This window comes from Epinephelus fuscoguttatus, linkage group LG2 (assembly GCF_011397635.1).
Source record: "Epinephelus fuscoguttatus linkage group LG2, E.fuscoguttatus.final_Chr_v1".
NCBI lineage: Eukaryota > Metazoa > Chordata > Actinopteri > Perciformes > Serranidae > Epinephelus > Epinephelus fuscoguttatus.
The window spans coordinates 347,660-372,023 of NC_064753.1; the positions used below are offsets into that span (position 1 = coordinate 347,660).

Consider the following 24,364-nt stretch of genomic DNA (forward strand, 5'->3'; position numbering starts at 1 on the left):
AAGACCTACAAATGTTGAATTAAAATCTGATTGTATACATATGTGACACTAATAATATGTGTATAATAACACTAGAAGTATGACACACACAGACAGACAGACATAGACGACCGAGTTCTCAACATGCAGAGAGGGAGAGACGAGAGAAAGAGGACAGAGGGAGGAGAGAGAGAGAGAGAGAGACAGAGAGAGGGGATAGGGAGTGGAGTGTGTGTGTGTGTGTGTGTGTGTGTGTGTGTATGTGTGTCTCTGTGTGTCTGTGTGTGCCATACTTCTACTGCTATTATAGACATATGATTATTGTCATATGTATACCATCAGATATTAATATATACTTCTCACATGTTGTACCACAATAGCCAGAATCATAAGTAAAACTCAATTTTAAAAACTGTAAAGGGTTCTTATGAAGGTGGTGTGAGCGTATATTTTGAAAGTTGAAGACATAAGCCATGTGACCTAATGAAACTTTGACATGTGTGATGATCAAACAACACATACATATTCACTTGAATTCATGTGACCTAGTGAAAGTTTGAGTGATGTGAACTGGCTGCTTTGAGGATCTAGGTGCAGCAATCACACACAAATATATACTAGTTAATGTCAGTGGAGAAAGTGAGCAGGACTACATATATTCCCATTCTTCATGAGTTAAAAGACTTTCACCAGGACATCTTGTATTTACAGGTTTTTGGTGTCAGGCATTTCAGAGTTTTAGGAATGAGTTTGGTAAATGTTATACTGTCATGTCTGTGTGACCACACACACACACACACACACACACACACACACACACACACACACACACACACACACACACACACACACACACACACTTCACTCTGGTTTGCTATGTAAACATTATACTGCAAATATAACAATGCATAACTACAAACAAAATTTTAACACAATACCAGAACATTACCATGGAAAAATCATGAATTATAAAGGACAGTGAATAACAAAAGACAATGATTTTTACAAAGACTCATCAGTTATTAAACAAAATAGCTTGTAATTTTTCATATATCATTTCCTCAAAGAAATAGATTCTTTCCTATGATTGACTTGCACTTGAAATTATGTAATTTGCTCTAACCCTCCACGTCAATCACTTGAATTAAGAGAAATCAAATTAGTGCAAATGGAAATACATTTATGGTTATTTTTACAATAATTTAAAACCTCTTCATCTGTTAAAAGCTTGGGTATACAACTAATGTATGCAATCATTGTCAAGCTCAATGTCACATGTAAAGGGTGCTTTTGAAGGTATTGTGAGCTTATATTTCGAAAATTCCTCACACATCACACTATCCAGGCACCGCTGTGATAGAAGTCAACCTGCGAGACACTGGAGCACAAAGGCTCTGGAGAAGAGGCCGAGTTACTGACATGCAATATGGCCGAGTTAGTGACATGCAGTAACAGGACACGAGACAGAGAGATGGGGGGACAGGGAGGGAGAGAGAGAGTGTTTGCTGACATTTTGACATATCTCACATGTTTACATACTTCCTGTTTTTGGCAGACAAAGTTACAGATTGCACTCAGTATACATAATGTTGTATGCATCAAAAAGACTACATTTAATTTTTCTGTCAATTACATCAAAAGAAAGGTGTTTGATGAGACTACTGTGTTGTTGAATGTAACATTTCCTCAAAGATGTATATTCTTTCCTGATCTTTGTAACACTGTTACTGACTTGTACTTGAAATGAGGTGATTTACTGCAACCCTCCAGGTCAGTCTCTTGGTTTCAGAGACATAAAATTGATAAAATACATGGAAATACTTTTAAGGTCATTTTTAAAGTAATTTAAAACCTCATGTGTGTGTGACCACACATACACACTTCACTCTGACACACAGACTGTCAGAGTGAAGCCTTTGTTATGCTAATTAAGGACTGCATGCAGCTCACACACAGAGCAGAATGGCTTGAAACTTTCTCAAACAAATCCTTCCAGATGCCAAACCGTGGGTCCCATCTTCAATCTGAAAACATCACCAGATAGATAAATTTGTTCTGAACGCAAACATATAAAGCTTGTATGTCTATGGACTGAAAAATGTGACCTTAATCACAAGTTTACAGTGTGTTGGCCCTCATCTTTCTTTCCAGAGATCATCATGAGGAGTTGTGTCCTGCACCTTCTAACGCTTCTAAAATCCAAACCGTTCAAGTTATGACAAAGTCCTTCACAAGTAATGTTCAGCAGGGGTAGAGCTGTAATTTGTGCAAGTTTGAAGCAGTTATGATAAACGGTGTAGGAGCAAATAATTTTTGTTCGACAGAATTTGTCAAAAACGTCATCTTACATTCAAATAACAACAGCGCACTTCCTGTTGGAGTTAGGTCAGGGGTTGCAGCGCGACATTTGTAGGTCTTGATGAGACGAACGAGACAGTTTTGGTTTGGTCTTTCTAAGTGGTTCCTACCCGTCACAGCGGGCATTTTCGTGTCCAGGTGGCACAACAAATCCTCAGGAGGGTTGGGAGCACATCACCTGTAACACGCCATTATATCCAAACCATTTGAGGATTGAAAAGTTACGCACAATAATTGATAAGGACACGTTGAAGAATAATGTGTGCGAGTTTTTTGTTATACTAATTAAGGACTGCAAGCAGCTCACACACAGAGCAGAATGGCTTGAAACTTTCTCAAACAAATCCTTCCAGATCCCAAACCATGGGTCCCATCTTCAATCTGAAAGCATCACCAGATAGATAAATTTGTTCTGACCGCAAAAATATAAAGCTTGTATGTCTATGGACTGAAAAATGTCACCTTAATCACAGGTTTACAGTGTGTTGGGAGGGAGAGAAGGGAGAAAGAGGACGGGTGGGGGTGGGGGGGGGGTGGGGGTGGGGGACAGGGAGTGGAGTGTGTGTCTGTCTGTGTCTGTCTGTGTGTGCCATACTTCTACTGCTATTGTAGACATATGATTATTGTCATATGTATACCATCAGATATTAATATATACTTCCCACATGTTGTACCACAATAGCCAGAATCATAAGTCAAACTCAGTTTTAAAAACTGTAAAGGGTTCTTATGAAGGTGGTGTGAGCGTATATTTTGCAATTTGTAGACATAAGCCATGTGACCTAATGAAACTTTGACATGTGTGATGATCAAATCAAACCTCTGTCGTTTTTATATTTATTTGTCTTAATAACACTGTGCACAAGGACCAGACTGTCAGTCTGTCAGATCAGCTCTGAAATGTTTAATGCTCATAATATGTAGGTCTTATTGTTTACATTTTAAAAATCTTTATGACGCTTCAAAGACGTACTATCAATGACTAATAATCTCTATCAATGATGTTATTAGTCACACTGATGGAACATAATTCCTATAGCCTAATATTGCAAATTATTTGTTAATATTTCTGAGTGAGCAATGGTGCAACATTGCAGAGTCTTTAAATTTACTACATCTGTAACTGAAATACTGTCACTGAATGCTGTTGAGTCAAGAAACAAATATCGATCAATCAATCAATCAATATCACAAATCACAATTTGCCTCACAGGGCTTTACAGCATACAACATCCCTCTATCCTCAGGACCCCATGAGACAGAAGGGGAGACAGAGAGAGATGCAGGAGAGATGATCATGACAGTAGCTTACAACAACATTAATGAAAGCAATAATATTAAAATTATAATTCTAGCAATTGTGGTACAATATGTTGAATTAATATCTGATAGTATACATATGTGACAATAATCATATGTGTATAATAACAGTAGAAGTATAACACACAGACATAGACGACCGAGTTAGACATGCAGAAAGGGAGAAAAGGGAGAAAGAGGACAGAGGGGGGAGAGAGAGAGAGACAGAGAAAGAGAGAGAGGGGGGGTGCAGGGAGTGGAGTGTGTGTACAATATGTTGAATTAATATCTGATTGTATACATATGTGACACTAATCATATGTGTATAATAAAAGGGAGTGTGTGTGTGTGTGGGTGTCTGTCTGTCTGTGTGTCTCTGTGTGTCCGTGTCTGTCTGTGTGTGCCATAATTCTACTGTTATTATACACATATGATTATTGTCACATAAGTATGACAAAGTTTTAGGAATGAGTTTGGTAAATGTTATACTGTCATGTCTGTGTGACCACACACACTTCACTCTGACAGTGTGTCAGAGTGAAGCCTTTGTTATGCTAATTAAGGACTGCATGCAGCTCAGACACAGAGCAGAATGGCTTGAAACTTTCTCAAACAAATCCTTCCAGATACCAAACCGTGGGTCCCATCTTCAATCTGAAAACATCACCAGATAGATAAATTTGTTCTGAACACAAACATATAAAGCTTGTATGTCTATGGCCTGAAAAATGTGACCTTAATCACAAGTTTACAGTGTGTTGGCCCTCATCTTTTCTTCCAGAGATCATCATGAGGAGTTGTGTCCTGCACCTTCTAACGCTTCTAAAATCCAAACCGTTCAAGTTATGACAAAGTCCTTCACAAGTAATGTTCAGCAGGGGTAGAGCTGTAATTTGTGCAAGTTTGAAGCAGTTATGATAAACGGTGTAGGAGCAAATAATTTTTGATCGACAGAATTTGTCAAAAACGCCATCTTACATTCAAAGACCGACAGCTCACTTCCTGTTGGAGTTAGGTCAGGGATTGCAGCACGACATTTGTAGGTCTTTATGAGACGAACGAGACAGTTTTGGTTTGGTCTTTCTAAGCGGTTCCTACCCGCAACACCGGCCATTTTAGTGTGTCTAGGTGGCACAACAAATCATCAGGAGGTTTTGGGAGCATCACCTGAAACGCGTCATAACATCCAAACCAGTCGAGGATTGAAAAAGTTACGCACAATAATTGATAAGGACACGTTGAAGAATAATGTGTGCGAGTTTGAAGCTAATACGATAAAGGGTGTAGGAGGAGATGTTTTTTAAAGGAATTTCTTTTTTTGAGGAAAAATCTTACTTTGAAAGGAAATAGCTCACTTCCTGTTGGATTTAGGTCATGGGTGCGAGTGCGTGATTTGTAGGTCTTGATGAGACGAACACGGCTGTTTTGGTTTGATCTTCCTACGACGTTCCTACTGGCTGCAGCGGCCATTTTAGTGGTCTAGACTGATAGGTGGCGCTAGAGAGCCCATTTTGGCACTTTTCAGATTAATTTTTTCATTTTATAAAATTTTTCGCCAGTCCTGACATGCGTGCCAATTTTGGTGAGTTTTGGAGCATGTTCAGGGGGTCAAATTCCAGTTTAAAGTCGCGGCGGATGAAAGAAAGAAAGAATAATAATAAGAATAATAATAAACCTTACAAGAACAATAGGGTCCTCGCCCTTCAGCCGAGGTCCCTAATAATAAACGCACCAAAAACAATAGGGTCCTCGCCCTTCAGCCGAGGTCCCTAATTAAAGCTGCAAGCAGCGTTTGGCGGGACCTCGCACTCGCGCCCGTTTCCGCCCCCAGCTTATGTCGTTACTGTGAATTATTTAGAAATATCAAACATATTGCCACAAACATCAGAAAATCCTTACAGAGCTGAACGTTTTGATGTTTGAATGCTTTCTGTAGCTGTAGGTATGTACAAGTGATGTCACATTATGCAAATTAGATGAGCGAATTTCTTCCCATCAGATTCCTCTTCCTTTATTTTGAGGAAGAGACGACAAAAACAACACAAAACAAAATAAATCTACTGTGTAAATGTTGGTCCAAACTGTTGGTCCAATCATGAAAATAATGTGATGATGAGAGAGATAAAGTTATACAGAAGATCTGTTTAGTAGCAGTTGAGGTGGCATGTGTGCATCTTTAAAATTGATAAAATAAACGGTGTAGGAGGAGATGTGTTTTCTTGAGACCACGTTTGAGGCGAAATCTTACTTTGAAAGGTCAAATAGCTCACTTCCTGTTGGAATCAGGTCATTCAATGCGTGATTTGTAAGTCAAACACACCAGTTTTGGTTTGATCTTGATACGACATTCCTACGGGCTGTAGTGGCCATTTTAGTGTGTCTGGCGCTAGAGAGCCCATTTTGGCACTGTAGGTTAATAACGTGTATTTGCTGTTTCAAATGAAGTTTCTGCTGCTGTAATCTGTCCTTTAAAGATTGTGAGACACAGACAGAGAGAGCCCTGTGGCTGTGTGTGTGTGTGTGCAGCCGTTGTGTCATGGCGAATTAATGACTTGTCTGCACCTGTGGCACACACAGACAGCTAAGGAGAGCAGCTCACCAAAGGCTGTTTATAATGGTTTTAACTCCTCGAACAAATGCTTGCATGCCCAAACCGTTGGTCCAAGCAAGAAAACAAAGTGATTTTGAGAGCCAGCCACACTCTTGTGACAGTGTGTCAGAGTCGAAGCCTTTATATTTCTAATTAAGAGTCAAAATGTGGTCAGGACACAGAGCAGAAATGTGTTGCACCTAAGCTGTTTCCAGAAATTTCCAGACTTTAAATGGGAGTGAATGAGAAAATAATGGGCGCTCCTTCAATCTGAGCCACTCAGCAAAAATGGGTACGTGTGAGAGATTCCATGTCAACATATCTGTGAGCTGGACAAATTTTCCTACGTTTTGTGGTATAAATTGTGTCTGTACAGTGAAAATTGTGGCCATGGCATCATGAGGAGTTAAAGACAAAAGTTTTAGACGATTTTCTAAAATCCTCCACTCTAGCTCACAGCATTCACAATACACACCATTGTAAACTGAGAATTTCTCCACTTTTGCTCATGGTACTTTGAGAGGCACCGATCAAATAATAAAAGATATGAAAAGATGAAAACATGAGTGAATAGATGAGACCTGTGGCAACATTTGAGAGTTGGAATGGAGTCTGTAGCACAAAGTATTGAGACGCTTTGTAAATGATAGAAAAGCCGAAGATTGGTCTCTTTCTCCCCTGCTGCCATTCATTTCCTATGGGACAGCTTTGGAAGATCATCAGGACGGTTTTCTGACATCTCACCTTATGGAGGCCACAAAATCCAAACGAGCGAGTAATGAAAAAGTTACGCACAACTTTTGATTAGAAGGAGTTGATCTGTAATCTGTGCAAGTTTGAAGTCGATGGATAAAGGGTGTAGGAGGAAGATGATTTTTAGGAAAGGCAGTTTTTTTTGAAGGCAAAATCTTACTTTGAAAGGGCAAATATCTCACTTCCTGTTGGATTTAGGTCAGGGTGTCAGCGTGATTTGTAGGTCTTGATGAGACGAACACGCCACTTTTTGGTTTCATCTTCCTACGACGTTCCTACAGGCTGCAGCCATTTTTGTGGTCTAGACTGATAGGTGGCGCTAGAGAGCCCATTTTGGCACTTTTCAGATTAATTTTTCACCATTTTATAAAATTTTTCACCGGTTCTGATGTGCGTGCCAATTTTGGTGAGTTTTTGAGCATGTTTAGGGGGTCAAATTCCAGTTCAAAGAGGCGGCGGAAGAAAGAATAAAGAATAAAGAATAATAATAATAATAATAATAAACACAGCAAAAACAATAGTGTCCTCGGCGAGACTATCTCTGTGAGCAGTCCTCTGCCTTAGGGCTCGGTCCTAATTAAAGCTGCAAGCAGCGTTTGGCGGGACCTCGCACTCGCGCCCATTTCCGCCCCCAGCTTATGTCGACATATTGCCACAAACATCAGAAAATCCTTACAGAGCTGAACGTTTTGATGTTTGAATGCTTTCTGTAGCTGTAGGTATGTACAAGTGATGTCACATTATGCAAATTAGATGAGCGAATTTCTTCCCATCAGATTCCTCTTCCTTTATTTTGAGGAAGAGACGACAAAAACAACACAAAACAAAATAAATCTACTGTGTAAATGTTGGTCCAAACTGTTGGTCCAATCATGAAAATAATGTGATGATGAGAGAGATAAAGTTATACAGAAGATCTGTTTAGTAGCAGTTGAGGTGGCATGTGTGCATCTTTAAAACTGATAAAATAAACGGTGTAGGAGGAGATGTGTTTTCTTGAGACCACGTTTGAGGCGAAATCTTACTTTGAAAGGTCAAATAGCTCACTTCCTGTTGGAATCAGGTCATGGGTGTCAATGCGTGATTTGTAAGTCAAACACACCAGTTTTGGTTTGATCTTGATACGACATTCCTATGGGCTGCAGTGGCCATTTTAGTGTGTCTAGGTGGCGCTAGAGAGCCCATTTTGGCACTGTAGGGGTTAATAATGTGTATTTGCTGTTTCAAATGAAGTTTCTGCTGCTGTAATCTGTCCTTTAAAGATTGTGAGACACACAGACAGAGAGAGCCGTGTGGCTGTGTGTGTGTGTGTGTGTGCAGCCGTTGTCATGGCGATTAATGACTTGTCAGCACCTGTGGCACACACAGACAGCTAAGGAGAGCAGCTCACCAAAGGCTGTTTATAATGGGTTTTAACTCCTCGAACAAATGCTTCGCATGCCCAAACCGTTGGTCCAAGCAAGAAAACAAAGTGATTTTGAGAGCCAGCCACGTCTTGTGAACGCACGTGTCGCGTTTTATATTTCTCGAGTCAAAAATGTGGTCAGGGGAGCGAGTTTAAAATGTGTTGCACCTAAGCTGTTTCCAGAAATTTCTCGTCAGACTTTAAATGGGAGTGAATGAGAAAATAATGGGCGCTCCCTTCGCTTTGAGCCACTCAGCAAAAATGTGTACGTGTGAGAGATTCCATGTCAACATATCTGTGAGCTGGACAAATTTTCCTACGTTTTGTGGTATAAATTGTGTATGTACAGTGAAAATTGTGGCCGTATAAGCGAGTTGAAGAGAAAATTCAAGTATGAGTAGAGGGCTGTGTGTGCGTGTCTGTGTGTGCAGCCGTTGCCATGGCGATTCCTGACTTGCCTGCGCTTGAGGGGCACACAGACAGCTCATGAGAGAGAGGATCAGCAAAGGCTGTTTTTAATGGATTTTCACTGCTCGAACAAATTCTTCCCATACCCAAAGCGTTGGTCCCATCATGAAAATAAAGTGATGGTGAGAGACAGCCACTTGTCGTGAACGCACGTGTCAAGTTTTATATTTCTCGAGTCCAAAATGGGGTCACCAGAGCGAGTTACAAATGTGTTGCACCTCAGCTGTTTCCAGAAATTTCTCCTCTCAGATTACATGGGAGTGAATGAGAAAAAAATCGGCGCTCCTTTCACTTTGGAGCCGCTCAGCAAAAATGTGTACATGTGACAGATTCCATGTCAACATTTCTGTGAGCAGGACAAATTTTCCTACGTTTTGTGGTATAAATTGTGTATGTACAGTGAAAATTGTGGCTGTATGAGCGAGTTGAAGAGAAAATTCAAGTATGAGTAGAGGGCTGTGTGTGCGTGTCTGTGTGTGCAGCCGTTGCCATGGCGATTCCTGACTTGCCTGCGCTTGAGGGGCACACAGACAGCTCATGAGAGAGAGGATCAGCAAAGGCTGTTTTTAATGGATTTTCACTGCTCGAACAAATTCTTCCCATACCCAAACCGTTGGTCCCATCATGAAAATAAAGTGATGGTGAGAGACAGCCACTTGTCGTGAACGCACGTGTCAAGTTTTATATTTCTCGAGTCCAAAATGGGGTCACAGGAGCGAGTTACAAATGTGTTGCACCTCAGCTGTTTCCAGAAATTTCTCCTCTCAGATTACATGGGAGTGAATGAGAAAAAAATCGGCGCTCCCTTCGCTTTGGAGCTGCTCAGCAAAAATGTGTACGTGTGACAGATTCCATGTCAACATTTATGTGAGCAGGACAAATTTTCCTATGTTTTGTGGTATGAATTGTGTATGTACAGTGAAAATTGTGGCCGTATGAGCGAGTTGAAGAGAAAATTTCCATTATAACAAAGTTTTAGAAAACGCTGAATATTTTTGAAAGTTTAAATGGTATTGAAAAGTTGAATCATATGTAAAATGTCAGCAAAATGATGAATATTTTCGGTTTTGAATGGAGTTTCTAGCTGAAAGTATGAATGGGTAGTCACAGTTTGAAAAAAGGTGAAATTTTTAGATTTTTGAGGATTCCGTAATGCATTCCCAATGGGAAAAGGATTTGGGAAAAATCGTAAATATCTCGGAAAGTATGAACGTTAGGAAAAAAGTGAATACATCCGTGAATGTCCTAATTCAGCTGAACGTTTTCATGTTTGAACGGTTTTAATCGGTTGAAGTTTGTGGAACTAGTAGCGGTCCAACCGTTTTGGCTCCATCCGCTTTAATAGAAGTGGGAATTTTAACGTTGAATTCCCGGGAAAATATGAACGTTATGGAAAAATTTGAAAGTTTCCGATAATGTCCTAATGAAGCCGAATCAGAAGAAGTTTGAATGGTTTAAATCGGTTGAAGTATGTTGAAGATAACTGATGTTGAAAAACGCGGCGGAATAAGAAGAAGAAGAAGAAGAAGAAGAAGAAGAAGAAGAAAAATAAAGAATTTTGGTAGTAGAAGAACATAGGTTGTGAATGCTTGCAGCATTCACACCCAATAATAATAAGAAAAATAAAGAATTTTGGTAGTAGAAGAACATAGGTTGTGAATGCTTGCAGCATTCACACCCAATAAGAAGAAGAAGAAGAAAAATAAAGAATTTTGGTAGTAGAAGAACATAGGTTGTGAATGCTTGCAGCATTCACACCCAATAATAATAAGAAAAATAAAGAATTTTGGTAGTAGAAGAACATATGTTGTGAATGCTTGCAGCATTCACACCCAACAATATGGAGGGCGGATGGAGGTGGAGGGGGTCAGAGGTGCAAATCTCATATGAAATTAAGATTTTTTTTTAAATTATTATTATCATTATCATTATTTTTCCCTTTCCTCTCCCCTTCCTTTTTTTCTCTTTTTTTCCCCCCTTTTCCCTCTCTTCTTTTTTACGGGATGCCTCAGGCCCCTCCCGACCCACAGGGGACCATCCTGCAGCCCCGGGCCCCCCACCCCATCCCTCTGGTGCCCCAGAGTGCAGGTAGCGCAACATCTTACCCTACTTCTATATGTATATATAATTATTTTTTTTAAAATAATTTTTTTTAAAAGGTGTGTGTGTTTTCTAATACATGTAGTACATTAAAATCAGAGTGTATGTGATGCATTAAAAAAAAAACAAGGTGGGGGAGTGTCATGAGCTGTGATTTGATTGTTTGTTTTATGCTTCCCCCTTCCTTTTCCTAAACTGGTGAGTAGTGCATTAAAAAAAGGTGATGCACCACGTGGGAACAGTCCAGGGTAGAAAATCGGGGAAGGGTAGAGGCCAGGAGGACCAAGGAGACCACAGGCTGTGGTCCAACAAGCAGGGGCCCGAGGCAGAGCCTATGTCTAACGGAAAGTGGCAACAATAATAACAATAATAATAATAATACGCATCACAATAATAATAATGACGATAATAATAATAATAATAATAATTATGGTTTTATCCGTTATCCCTCCTCCTCCGAAAACAAAACAAAACAAAACAATCATCACATTAATAATGTCGTGTCATTAATAATAATAATAATAATAATAATAATAACAATAACAATAAGGTAGTACCTATTTGTATTAATAGTAATATTATGATCTATTGTTGTGAATGGTTCCCAGGCAAAAAGAATGTTGATGAGGTACATGACTGAATTTAATTAAGATTGTAAAAAGTTTGAGTGGTGACCAGATGGAGAGTGGTACTATTGCAAGGTGGTGGGTGGGAGCGGATAAGTTTTCCAAGGATATATGATCGATAAGTAAATTTTTCCAAATGTGTGATGTTTGTGTTGGTTTTGGATTTCCAGTTTATGAGGATAGTTTTCTTGGCGATGGTTAAGGCTGCAAGGAGTAGTTTGATTTGGTCTGGTGTGTTTAGGTTTGTGACTGATGTATCGCTGAGTAAACAGAGTGAGGGGGATGAAGGGATGTGGCAGCCCATGAGAGCAGAGAGTGAGTTTGTGACCTTCTTCCAAAACTGTTGTACAGGTGTGCAGTGCCATATTGCGTGGATGTAGGTGTCAGGGTTGTTTTGAGTACAGTTAGTGCAGATTTCTGATGTGGTTTGTGATGTGATTCCCATCTTAAACATCCTCTGCCCAGTGTAGTGAATTCTGTGGAGTATCTTGTATTGTATGAGTTATAGATTTGCATTTTTTGTCATGAGATATATATTGTGGGTGATTTGGTTCCAGAATTCGGCATCAGGTGCAAATGACAGGTCATTTTCCCATTTTGTAGTGGGTATGGCTAGCCGCCCTATGGCTTATCAGATATTAAAATTGTATTGTACATTTTAGAAAGGAGTCTTTTTGATGAGCAGATATTGATTAAGTCTGAGCTTGATGACGGGAGATCGAGATTGATGGTTGTGATGTTATATGCAGCTTGAATTGATGATTTGAGTTGTAGATATTCCAAAAAGTGGTTGCTCCTGATGCCGAATTCCCGGACCAGGTGGGTGAAAGAAACCAGTTTATTGTTTTGAAAAATGTGCTGTAAATGTGTGATTCCTTTATCTGACCATGTGCGGAAGAAAGGTGGTTTTTTATTGCTAATAAAGTCGGGGTTATTCCAGATAGGAGTGAATTTAGAAGGTGTCAGAGTGAGTTAGTAACTTTGTGAAATTTCCACCAGGCTGCCAGAGCTGTTGATATTGTGAGTGATTTGAAACATGAATGGTGTTTAATGGAATGACTGAGAAATGGTAAATCTGAAATTGAGATGTTATTACAAGCTGTCTGTTCTATATCTAACCATATGCTGTCTGATTGGTGAGGGTGAATTCATTTGAATATGTATTGTAGTTGATTTGCTAAGTAGTAGTGAAAAAAATTTGGTGCTGTGAGTCCTCCTTGTGTTTTGGGTTTTTGTAGAGTTGTTAATTTAATTCGTGGTGTTTTGTTTTTCCAGTAAAATTTTGTTATGATTGAGCCTAGTGATTTGAACCAGGAGTGGGTGGGTTCGGTAGTGAAAAGGTAATTAATTCTGGGGAGTATTGTCATTTTGACTGTTGCAATTCGGCCTATTATGGAGAGTGGTAGGTTCATCCAGCGAAGACGTTTATCGGTTATTGTGTTGAGTAGTGGGGTGTAATTAAGACTGAACAGCTCTGACAGCCTAGGGGAAATGTTAATGCCCAGATATGTGATGTAGTCCGTGCATATAGGAATGGGTGGAGTGCGGGCTGCCACATCCCATCTGTGTAATGGGAGGATTGAGGATTTTTGCCAGTTTATGGAGTAATTAGAAACACTTGAGAAGTTTTCTATGAGTTTAATTGTTTGTCGTAGTGATAAGTGGGGGGTTTCTAAAAAGAGTAATACGTCATCAGCATAAAGACTAATTTTATAATGTTGGTTTGGTGTTTGGATTCCTTGAATATGGGTGTTTTGGCGAATGGCTGCAGCTAGAGGTTCAATAAATATAGTAAAAAGAGATGGAGAGAGTGGGCATCCTTGCCTAGTCCCCCTATGCAGTGTGAAAGGTTGTGAGGTCAGTCCATTAGTGATAACTGTTGCTGAAGGTGCAGTGTAAAGAATTTTTACCCAGTTAATAAATGATTCCCCAAAGCCAATTTTTTGCATTGTGGAAATGAGAAATGACCAGTTAACTCTGTCGAAATCTTTTTCTGCATCTAATGTGATTATGATAGATTTTGCTTGTTGCTGAGATGAGTAGCCCATTATATTAAAAAGTCTGCGTGTGTTGCTGTATGAGTGTCTTCCTTTGATGAAGCTGGTCTGATCAGGATGGATTATGGATGGTATAATTTTTTCAATTCTGTGTGTTAGTGTCTTGGTGATAATTTTCAGATCTACACTGAGGAGTGAGATGGGGCGGTAGCTGGCTGGGTCTTTTGAGTCTTTGTTTGGTTTTAGGAGGAGTGAAATTGTAGCTGTGTTCATGTTAGCTGGTACCCTTGAATTGGTTTTTATTTCAGTTATTACTTTTTTAAAGAATGGAGCTAGAATGGGCCAGAAGTGTTTGTAGAACTCGGCAGGGAAGCCGTCGGGTCCGGGTGATTTATTGTTTGGCATGAGTTTGAGAGAGGCAGAGAGTTCTTCATCTGTTATTGATGAGTCAAGCTTAGTTATCTGGTCAGGGCTAAGTTGTGGAAGGTGAATATAGGCAATATTTCCCCCGCTGCTTGGCCAGGGAAAACATTGCTTGTGATGTGGATGAGGTGCTGTGTCCAGACCGAAACAGAAGAGAGGATGCAGCATAGTTTTGTTTTGTTTTTTTTACTGTAACTGTATACAGTAAATTCTTCTGTTGTTTTGTATGTAGACCACTGTATGCGCAACTTTGTGTTGGTTGGAATGTACACTGTGTACATTGTTTTTGTGGGAAAAATAAAATATATTTGTTACCGTGTATTTGTGTGTTCTGAGTATAAAAACAATATTCTAAAATATTTTACAGTAATAAACTTATGTATGTACTGTACAAAAAAAGGCCTAAGTCATTATGATGAATGGAGAAGAAGTGTTTTCCATTCATCATAGTGTTTTACATTGAGCACATCAGTGTTCAACTGGTTCTTATAAATGTCTATTTGTGAGAAAGCCCTACAGGTCAAGGTCCAACAGCACCATCTACTGGCGCAAAGAGAGCTGGCAGTGAACACGTCAGGACATGTCCAGTCACACTGACAAGCAGCAGACGAGTCAGTGAGCAGACCCTGTGAAGCTACATGGACTTTCTGTGTGTGTCTGTGTAGCAGCTTATTTAGAAATGTTTATTTGATGTAACTGCTGAAAAATATGCAGAGTATTTGTTGTAATACAGTTTATTGCCTTTCTTTATTTTCAGACCACATACACACACATACGTTGTACACCAATGTTAAAGTCCAACAACCTCATTAAAAGAAGATAAATCAGATCTCTCTCTCTCCAAGTGCCTTGATTCTCTAACCGGAATCATAGTCCATAATCTGCCGCCTCAACCAGCAACCCTTTTACTGAGGCTCGCCCTCAAACACTATTCATATGATGGTTTGTGTGTGTCATTTGAAAACAAAATAACATTTTGAGAAGAAATAACATTGTTTTGAATGTAAAGTTTCATTTTGCAGGAGAATTGAGGGTTTTTGCCCATTGTGTGTGTGTTTTTTTATTTGTGTGTCGAGTTCTGAGAGTATGAGGCATGCTTTCAGAAAATGTGTGTAAACAATCGAGAAAAACTGTAATGGAGATGGAGGAGAAAAAACTATGAAAAAAGGATGGGTCGTCAGTGTTTGGGCCGTAAACGTTACCTATTGTGATTGGGCTGTTGTTGATTGATATGTTAATAATAATGAATCTTCCTTCTGGGTCTATGATGGTGGAGTTGTGAATAAATGGAATATTATTTTTAATCAAAATAGATACCCCTCTTTGTCTGGAGTTATAAAAAGTGGAAAACGTATGACTGTATTGTGATGATTTTATTTTGATATGATCTGATTCGGAAAGATGTGTTTCTTGAAGTAAACATATGTCAACTTGTAATTTTGATTAAATATTTGAGTTTTGAGTATGAGAGAGAGAGAACGAGGGAGAGAGAGAGAGAGTGAGGGAGAGAGAAGGGGAGGGGAGAGGTAGTGTGTGTGTGTGTGTGTGTGTGTGGTGTGTGTGTGTGTGTGTTTGTCGGGGTGTGTGTGTGTGTGTGTTGTATCCAATGCAAAAGAGAGAGAAGATAGAGCAGAGGAGTTTAGAAGAGCCAGGGGGTTATGGTTTGGTCTTGGAATAGCTGTCCATCAATGTAAAGTTTGTCCACTAAGAGAACTGCTTTCTTTCCTTCTGTCATCATTTTTTTCGGATGGGGTGAAGTTGTTTATGGCGTTGCATTATTTCTTTGGGATATTGATTGTTGAGTCCATAGTCCGTTCCTTTCAGCTGCCTGCCTTGACGTTGGACCTGTTGTTTCTGCTTGTAGTGCTCGAATTTGGCGACAATTGGATGGGGGCGGTTGTTGGATGAACTTTTCTGTCCCATTCGGTGAACGCGGTGAAATGTGATGGTGTTGACACTGTCGATGGGGAGTTTTAGCTGTGTAATCATGAAGTCCTTGACTGTTTTTTTCGGGTCGTCTGTGGGGTGCTCAGGAATGCCGGTGAAAACAAGATTGTCTCTCATGCTGCGAGCTTGTAAGTCCAGAATGTTTTCTTTCATTGTTTTATTATCAGCGGTGACGGCAGTGAGTTGTGTAGTAAGTGTGTTGACGGATTGTTGCAATGATTTGTTTTCCTGTGTGAGTTTTTCGATTTGGACCTGGCTGAATTCCAGACTCTGGCGGAGAGTCTGGAATTCCCTGTGCAAAACTTATATGAGTGCGATTCTGTTGACAAGTCCGGAAAGTTTGTGTTCGATGGAAATAAGGATGTCGCTTAGCTCAGTGCAGCAGGGTGGTTTTGGAGGTGAGTCTGAACTGGAAAGAGGAGATGGACGGGACCTTTTTTTGTCATTTACCGGAGTTGAGGTGGATCTGTTGTTTTCTTTATTCATTGTGCAGAGTCTATCAAAGCACTCGTCGATGTAGTCCTCAAGCTGATCCAGATTGGTAGGTGTTATAGTCCGGTTAATGTTTAACAGTAGATGGATGGCAAAAAATGATGAAAAGAAATTAAAGGAGGAAAAAAAAAGTTTAAGTCTGAGGGAGAGAAAAAGTTTGGTGTGTAGTCTAGCAGCTGGGGGCCGCCATCTTGGCTCTCGCACTGTCTCGTGGGAATTGCGCTCACTGCAGCATCAGCCTGCCTCTCCTCTCCCCCATGTTAAAGTTGGACATTTTAACATGGGGGTCTATGGGAGTTAACCAGCTTCCAAAGCTAGCCTCAAGTGGCCATCAGAGGAACTGCAGTTTTTGCACTTCTGTGTTGACTTTATGCTTTAGCCATGGAGGTTGCCACTTGGTATGAACAAAACAACCTTAACCTTTCAGCCTCACTGTGGAACACAGTTGTTGCAAGTGACTCACCTAGCCTGGGGGAGGTGATGGTGTTCACATTGATTTTCTCATTGCAGGTACCATGGTGACAGGGTTGGTAGGTCGGAGGTCTCAGCGTCACTGGGCAGTCAGTACCATGACGACCAGTCACTTTGTGCATACACTGGACCACTCGTGATTGGAGGCCTTTACCACAGGATGACGAGCACTGAAACAACAAATGGAAGGTGTCAGATCTCACTACTCATAATGTGGATCCTCTAGAAGTTGGGCGTTGTAGTCAACAGACATTGGCATATACCTGTAAATCATGTAAGTCATTGTTGCAGTTTTTTTTGTACAGGTTTAACAATTAAGATACTGCTTGTTCATGAGTGATCTTAAAAGGTGTTAGTGGGTGTACTTTATAGACTTTGGACAGAACCAGGCTGGCTGTTTTACCCTGCTTTAAGTCTTTATGCTAAGTTAGGCTACAGATCTGTACTTTGCACACAAGCATGAGACTGACATCAACCTCCACATCTCTCTAAGAAAGACTGTCAATTACCATTTTTTTTCAAAAAATGCTGAACTATTCCTGTGGGCCAGGGATAGGCAACCTGTGTCTCAGGAGTGACAGGCAGCTGTTGGGATTCACAGGACCACAGATGATTTGTCATTTGTTAAAAACTAAACTGGACATGTGAAGGCTTTTCTTCTCTGCATGCTCTTTGTTCTTCAGACAAAGAGAGCTATTTTTCACCTCAGTGAGACCAGTCGACAAACTTAATTGAACAGGACTTTTACAGTGACATGAGACTCTGATGTCACCAGGCAACTGTAGAAGGTCTGCTCCCATTCAGACAGTCTTCCTCTTGCTCCTGAGCTGCCGAGCAGCTCACACCTCCTCGTCCTGAGCTGTGGACCAACCCAGAGGTGCCCAGACAAGCCTCCTCTTTCTCCTGGGCTGCCAACAAGCTCAGACCCTTGCTCCATGCCCCGAACGAGAAAAGGGGGGGCAGTTACTGACAGACTCTTTTTCCTGGACCACAACCTGCATGCCCACAGCAGGGTCAAATCTTGGAAACCAGAGGAATTAGTATGCAAGCACAAGGTTTACAACTAACTTTCCAGCAACAAGGAGAACCAAGTTGAGTTAGCACCCCAGCGTCTAACTCTGCAAGGACCCCAGGCGACCGGCTTCCTCGGATCTGCACCTTCGGAACAAGGACACAACAAAGACTGCATCTGGAACCACAGCTCTTTCCAGCCTTCTTTTGCCGGCTGACAAAAGCAGCACACCACAAAGCGAATCTTTCTTCCATCCATTCAAGGATCGGTAATGTAACAACTGGGCATAGCTTTATCACAGCTGTACAGGCTAAGCAAGACTGTTAAACTTGTTGAATGTGATTTAATGCTGTTTACCAAGTTATTGTTGATTGTTTGCAACTAGGTCATTGGTTAGTTGCCTTCACCAAAGATAAGTGATGTTAGTTTGCTAATGCTGTTCATAGACAATGTCTTGCATGCAACTAAACATCATCTGCAGTAATCCAAACTTTATGCAACACAAATCACATTCACATAGACCCATTTCCAAACAGTCTTTCAACAGAACTACACCCCAGATGCAAATCAAAGTTTCTGCTTCTTTTCCTTTGTCTTTGTCCGGACCACATGGTCAGACAAACCCTCCCCCAATCTGAAGCCAGCTTTGATTCTCTCTTTTTCTCTCTCTCACACACACACACACACACACACACACACACACACACACACACACACACACACACACACACACACACACAGTCGTACTTGGGGAGGTGTGGTCGGTTCTCAGGTTGACAGTAGCTATCATTGACCACTTTCACTACAGGAAACCACTGTCTTCCTCTCACCTGTGTACACACACACACACACACACACACACACACACACACACACACACACACACACTGACACACACTGACATCTTTAACTGGCTATCATTTTCCCTTTTCGGGAATGGTGCCCCACAAGATGATTTAATGTAAATTAAGTCACATTATTTAACATAATTAATTATTATTATTAATAATTATTAATTATTTCCGATAGCCGATTTAATACTTTAATTGGAGATCTATTACAAGGTCAGGCCCGTGTTTAGGCTTAAGTCCCAACAAATGGTGCCGCCGTGTAAAACATAACACTGGTGCCTAGATCACAACACATAGTATCCTGTCTTTTATAGTATCACCAGTATAATTTACAACATTAATGGTGTCCCCTGCTTTGAGGCCCAGAATTGTTCCCTATATTAATGGTGCCCCTTGGTGAGGCCTAACATTGTTGTTCCCAACACAGCTCTTTAGCTCCTCTCCAGCGGCTCAAAACAATTATATGGAAATGCATAACAGTTATTTTTTAAGATTTCAATTTTCCTTTACCGTTGTTGTAGCCATAAAGTGATTCTTACATTTTCAAACTGTATAAATGTGTAGCCTATCATCCCACCAGCTATGTGCGTCATATGTCTAAGTCCTGCGCCTTTTCCTGAAATTTGCTGAATCTCATAGCGGTGGCTAAGCTTGAGTCTCCTTAGTGAGGCTAGCTATGGGTTCCAAATCCGCAAAATTAAATGTCTTGGAGGAAGAGAGAATTTCATGGTGAGTAGACAGATTTATTTGCTTTCACCAGTAACACTGCAAAGTTTAAGTACTAAATAATCATAAATAGTCCACTGTAGAGAAGCTACTTTGTTGTACAACATATTAATGAATGCTCATTTAGACCTATTAGAAATGGTTATGGGCTAATTTAGATGAAACAGACCATGTTGCTGTCAGTGTAAGGCATAAATATGTATATTTAACTTTTTTCTTTGGCCAAAAATTGCTCTCGATAGTATAGGTTGCCAACCCCTGTTTCAGGCAGTTGACAAATACAGAATCCCTTGAAGCCAAAAAAAAAAAAAAAAAATACAGACAAAGTTTCTTATGATCTATATGCAGCATTCTAGGAGATTTGAGCAATATGTTGTTGCACACTGCTGGGTTGCTTACAGACCATACACAAGGAGTTAATTTAAGGAAACAATTTGCTATTGGGTTGTCTGTCCTTTGTTGTACAAACGTGTAGGTTCTCCCGACAGTGCTCTATAACAGGGATACTCAACTTGCTGTGTCCAGGGGCCACTTTTGCAAAATTATAGGGGGCACGTAATAAACAAACAAACATTAATAATATTTATAAGTATACATAATAATTGAATTGCTGCCCTCACTCATCTTTGCTAAGACTCAAATCCAGTTGAAGCAGCCCCATGCATTTCTAGGATTTGAGAAAATATTAAGTACAAAAAAATTCCCATTGTGAATCAGTTTGTTTTTATTGTGAATGCGAAAACGGTTGGTGGGCTACCCAGCATCCCAATGCGGGCATATTTGGCCAACTGGCCATTAACTGAGTGTCAGTGCTCTATATAGCCTACTGTATGCTGAACTACATTATACAGTGGTGGAAAAAAGTTTTCGGACACCCCATGCATTTGTGAAATATTGCATTAAGAATCACTCTTAGGTCTTCAAGTGCAATTTCTTTTAGTACAGTCACAGCCAAAATACTAAATAAATCCTAAAAAAGCCACTAAAAACTTAAATTTGATTGGTTCCATAAAAATACATAAGAAATTTTGAGTATTGGGTCATTTTGGTACCAGTGATGAAGGTTGTTGTTTTTATTAAAAGACACAATTTTTGTTGCCAAGCTTAGTGTCTACATAAAGCCAGCACATTTGAAAGTTCTTCAGACACAAAAATGGCTAAAACAAGGAACCTAACTCAGGAAACACACCTGAAGATAAAGATTCTCAGCCAGGAAGGGTACAGCTGCCGCCAGATAGGCAGGAAGTGCAGATGCAGTCCTTCAGCAGTTGGATACACTCTGCAGAAATACAGACGAACCAACAGCTTGGAAAACAAACCAAGATCTGGGCGTCCAAGGGTTTCTTCAGCAAGAAATGACCGCATCCTGATCCGCATGTGCAGGCAAAACCGCCGAATGACATCACAGGAGCTTCAGCAGCAGTGGTCAAACCAAACTGGTGTCCAGTGTTCCACCCGCACTGTACGTGGCCGACGTTTAGATCATGGCTTAAGGTCCTACAAGGCTATCAAGAAGCTCCTGATCAATGAGAGACAGAGGTTCGTTGAGGTCCGGCGTCGTTGGGCCCAGGCACACAAGAACTGGACAGCCAGGACTTGGAAGAAGATTTTGTGGTCAGATGAGTCCAGTTTCCAGCTTTATCTTCCTCCTACTAATGTGAGGGTACGCAGAAGGCCAGGTGAAGAATTATCTCCAGCATGTACAGTACCTACTGTCAAGCATGGTGGAGGCAGTATCATGGTTTGGGGATGCATGAGTGCTGCTGGTGCTGGTCATCTCACTGTCTGTGATGGCACATTGAACTCTACCAAGTATTGTACCATTCTCGAAACCCACATGCTCCCTTCTGCGCGTGCACTGTTCCGTTGAGGTAAAAACTGGATGTTTCAACAAGATAATGCCCCTTGCCACACATCCAAGGCCAGTAGGACTTGGCTGCAGGAGCACAGTATCCAGGTCTTAGAGTGGCCAGCTCAATCCCCGGACATGAGCCCCATTGAAAGTCTGTGGTGGATTATCAAAAGGTCTGTTTCAAAGCATAAACCAAAGAATTTAGAATAATTAAAACCAGTAATTCAAGAAGAATGGGACAAGATTACCCCTCAACAGTGTGAAAGGCTCGTGGGGAACATGCCAGCCAGGATTAGAGCTCTACTACGTGCCAATGGCAGGACTACTAAATATTAATTTGATGATGTGATGGTTTATTTATTTTTTGTTCAGTTTTGAACACATTCTCTGTTATTTGTTGACTTTGATACCGATAATGTTGAGAACTGACATATTGAAACTGTCAAGAATTTAGTTTTGTTAGTTTTCCTTGTAAACAATAAACAAAAAAATATAATTTGTATTTGTTTGTATCTGTCTAATGCAGCCACACCTTTTGAAACACAAAAAAGATTTTTCCACAAATATTTCATGATAATATTTGAGATTGTGTAAAATGTCCGAAAACTTTTTTCCACCACTGTATAATCCAAAAAAGAGCAAGAGTGCACACTTATATATACTGTATGTGACAAAGCAACGAAGTGAATAGTGACTTGTAGTTGCCACTTCAGACAGAGAGAGAGTAGTAATGGAGGAGCCAGACGATGTTTAAATGGAACCAGCTCTATGTCACTAAATACTAAATGGTACAGTGAGCTGAGGCTCAACCTACCTGCAAACACAGAAATACAATAACACAACCCTGCACTTACCTAACAACTGATTGTGCCTTGCAAATTATTCATCCTGAATAATGACTGAAACCTAAAAAATGGGTTGGTGTTTATGAAGTTAATCATGTGCAAATGCACAGCAGCCAAAATTCCTATGGTTGGCCAGACCTAATCCAGAGGTTGTATTGTAATAAGATTGGAACCAGGTAAAAATGAGATGCATGTCTAAGAAGATCAAAATCACCAAACTTAAAAGTTTCACCTACAATATCTCTGTTTCTTCCTGCTACCCTATCAATAATCAGTCCCTTAAACTTTGCCCTGAAGGTGCAGTCAGATCAGATTTCACCTCAATTCATTGCTATGTGACGATGAGACACATTCATATCCAGCCACAGTCTCTACTTCACACTCAATTCAGTTTGATTGAACTTTGTCATGCAAAATGTTGAGGCTCTCAATGTCCTGCCAGTATAAGTGAAGGGGTGGAACTGACCTCTAATTCAGGTAATATTAGCCCCTTTTACACTGACAGATTTTTGGCAAATGTTGGGCCGTTTTGCAGGTGTGGCAGGGTGAGCACTGCGACACCTCCGCCCTTAATTGGCATCAGCTGGGCCTAATTTCCAGCTGTCGGAGCCTAATTGCGCATTGGTGGCACCTGCATTAATTGGACTTCCCCTCACGGGCACACTCACTTCTACCTCCCATTTACCTGGAGAGGGCTGTGTGGCGTGCTCCGGTTGGCGTGCTTTGTGTGTGGCGTGTAAGGAGTTGGTAACTCAACTAGCCTTCAGCCATTTTGCAGATTCAAAGCTACCTGCTGCTGAACGCTTGCCTGGCTCCAAACTTGAGCTTGAACATGTAGCTCCCCTATCAATAAGCTGCTTCAGTGCATCCTCTGTAGGTGGTTACGTGTTACTCTCTGCATTATAGTTGTCAAAATGTGCCATCTTAGCTCTGGAATGTTTCTTATTGTGAATCCTTTTGAGTAATAGGAAGCACACACAAACCGAGTCAAGTGTTTCTGTTGTTCCGCTGTTACTCAAAAATGATCTGTAAGCCTCCTCAGAGCCTCAGTGATGTCATCCTCAGTGAGGATGACATCACTGAGCACTGAGGACTGAGGGGCTGCATAGACAGGCTAAAACTAATTGACGGGCATAGACAGGCTAAAACTAATTGACGGGCTTGCTACTGCAAAATGATACAATGAGCACATTTTACCACACAATGTAGTCTCATGTACCACATACGCAGAAACCTGAGATGACCTACTAATCTGTACTCTCATGTAGCAAGCAAAGCTTTGTCACAGGACGTTCAATGACACAGGACTTTGTCTGCAGACGCACTGAACGCACAAGTCCCTTTTTATCATGAAAAGCCTCCAAGACCCTTCCTAGTGGCCAGGAGCCTCATGGCACAGTAGCATCCATTATGATCACAATATCTCCAGGCTTAAAGTTTCTCCTTTTCTGGTTCCACTTTTGCCTCTCCTGCAGCAGTGGTAGGTATTCTTCTTGATAGGTACGGACCTATGGTTTCCAGAAAAGGTCCGAGATATACTGGACTTGTCTCCATCTTCTCTCTGCGTACAGATCATGTGGCTCAAACAATCCAGGTGGAAAGGATGGCCTTCTCTTTATGAGTAGGATATGATTAGGAGTGAGCGGCTCCAAATCATTTGGATCATCCGAGAGTTTGGTGATGGGCCGATGGCTTAAGATAGCTTCAGCTTCACACATTACTGTTTGAAGTCCATCGTCATCCAGTCTCTGCTGTTGAAGCACTGAACTCAGAATCCTTCTCACCATGCGGATTACACGCTCCCAGACTCCACCATGATGTGAACCTGCTGGAGGATTGAAACTCCACTTAACTCGCTTTTCCCGCAAAGCTCCTTGAATTTGTGCATGATTCAATGATGCAAGTGCCTCCCTTAGCTCTGTCTCTGCTCCGATGAAATTGGTTGCATTGTCGGACTGAATATGAGCAACTTGACCTCTCCTGCAGATGATACGGCGAAGAGCATTGATACATGCATCTGTATCCAAAGAGTTAGCCACGTCCAAATGGACCGCTCTGCTGGCTAGACAGGTGAAAACCCCACCATAGCGCTTAACTGTGCCTCGTCCTTTGCTCACAACAATTGGTCCAAAATAGTCAATCCCAACGTTGGTAAACGGTGGATAATCAA

The 24,364-nt window shown here is 40.8% G+C and overlaps 1 protein-coding gene across 1 annotated transcript in view; it reads right to left on the reverse strand.

Moving 5' to 3' along the window:
- The window catches only part of adamts17 (ADAM metallopeptidase with thrombospondin type 1 motif, 17), a 499,826-nt gene that overhangs the window by 28,796 nt on the left and 446,666 nt on the right, over nt 1-24,364 (reverse strand). The window contains exon 22 of the mRNA XM_049602805.1: nt 16,901-17,078. Within this exon, the coding sequence (XP_049458762.1) occupies nt 16,901-17,078 (178 nt within the window). The remainder of the gene's footprint in view (nt 1-16,900; nt 17,079-24,364) is intronic.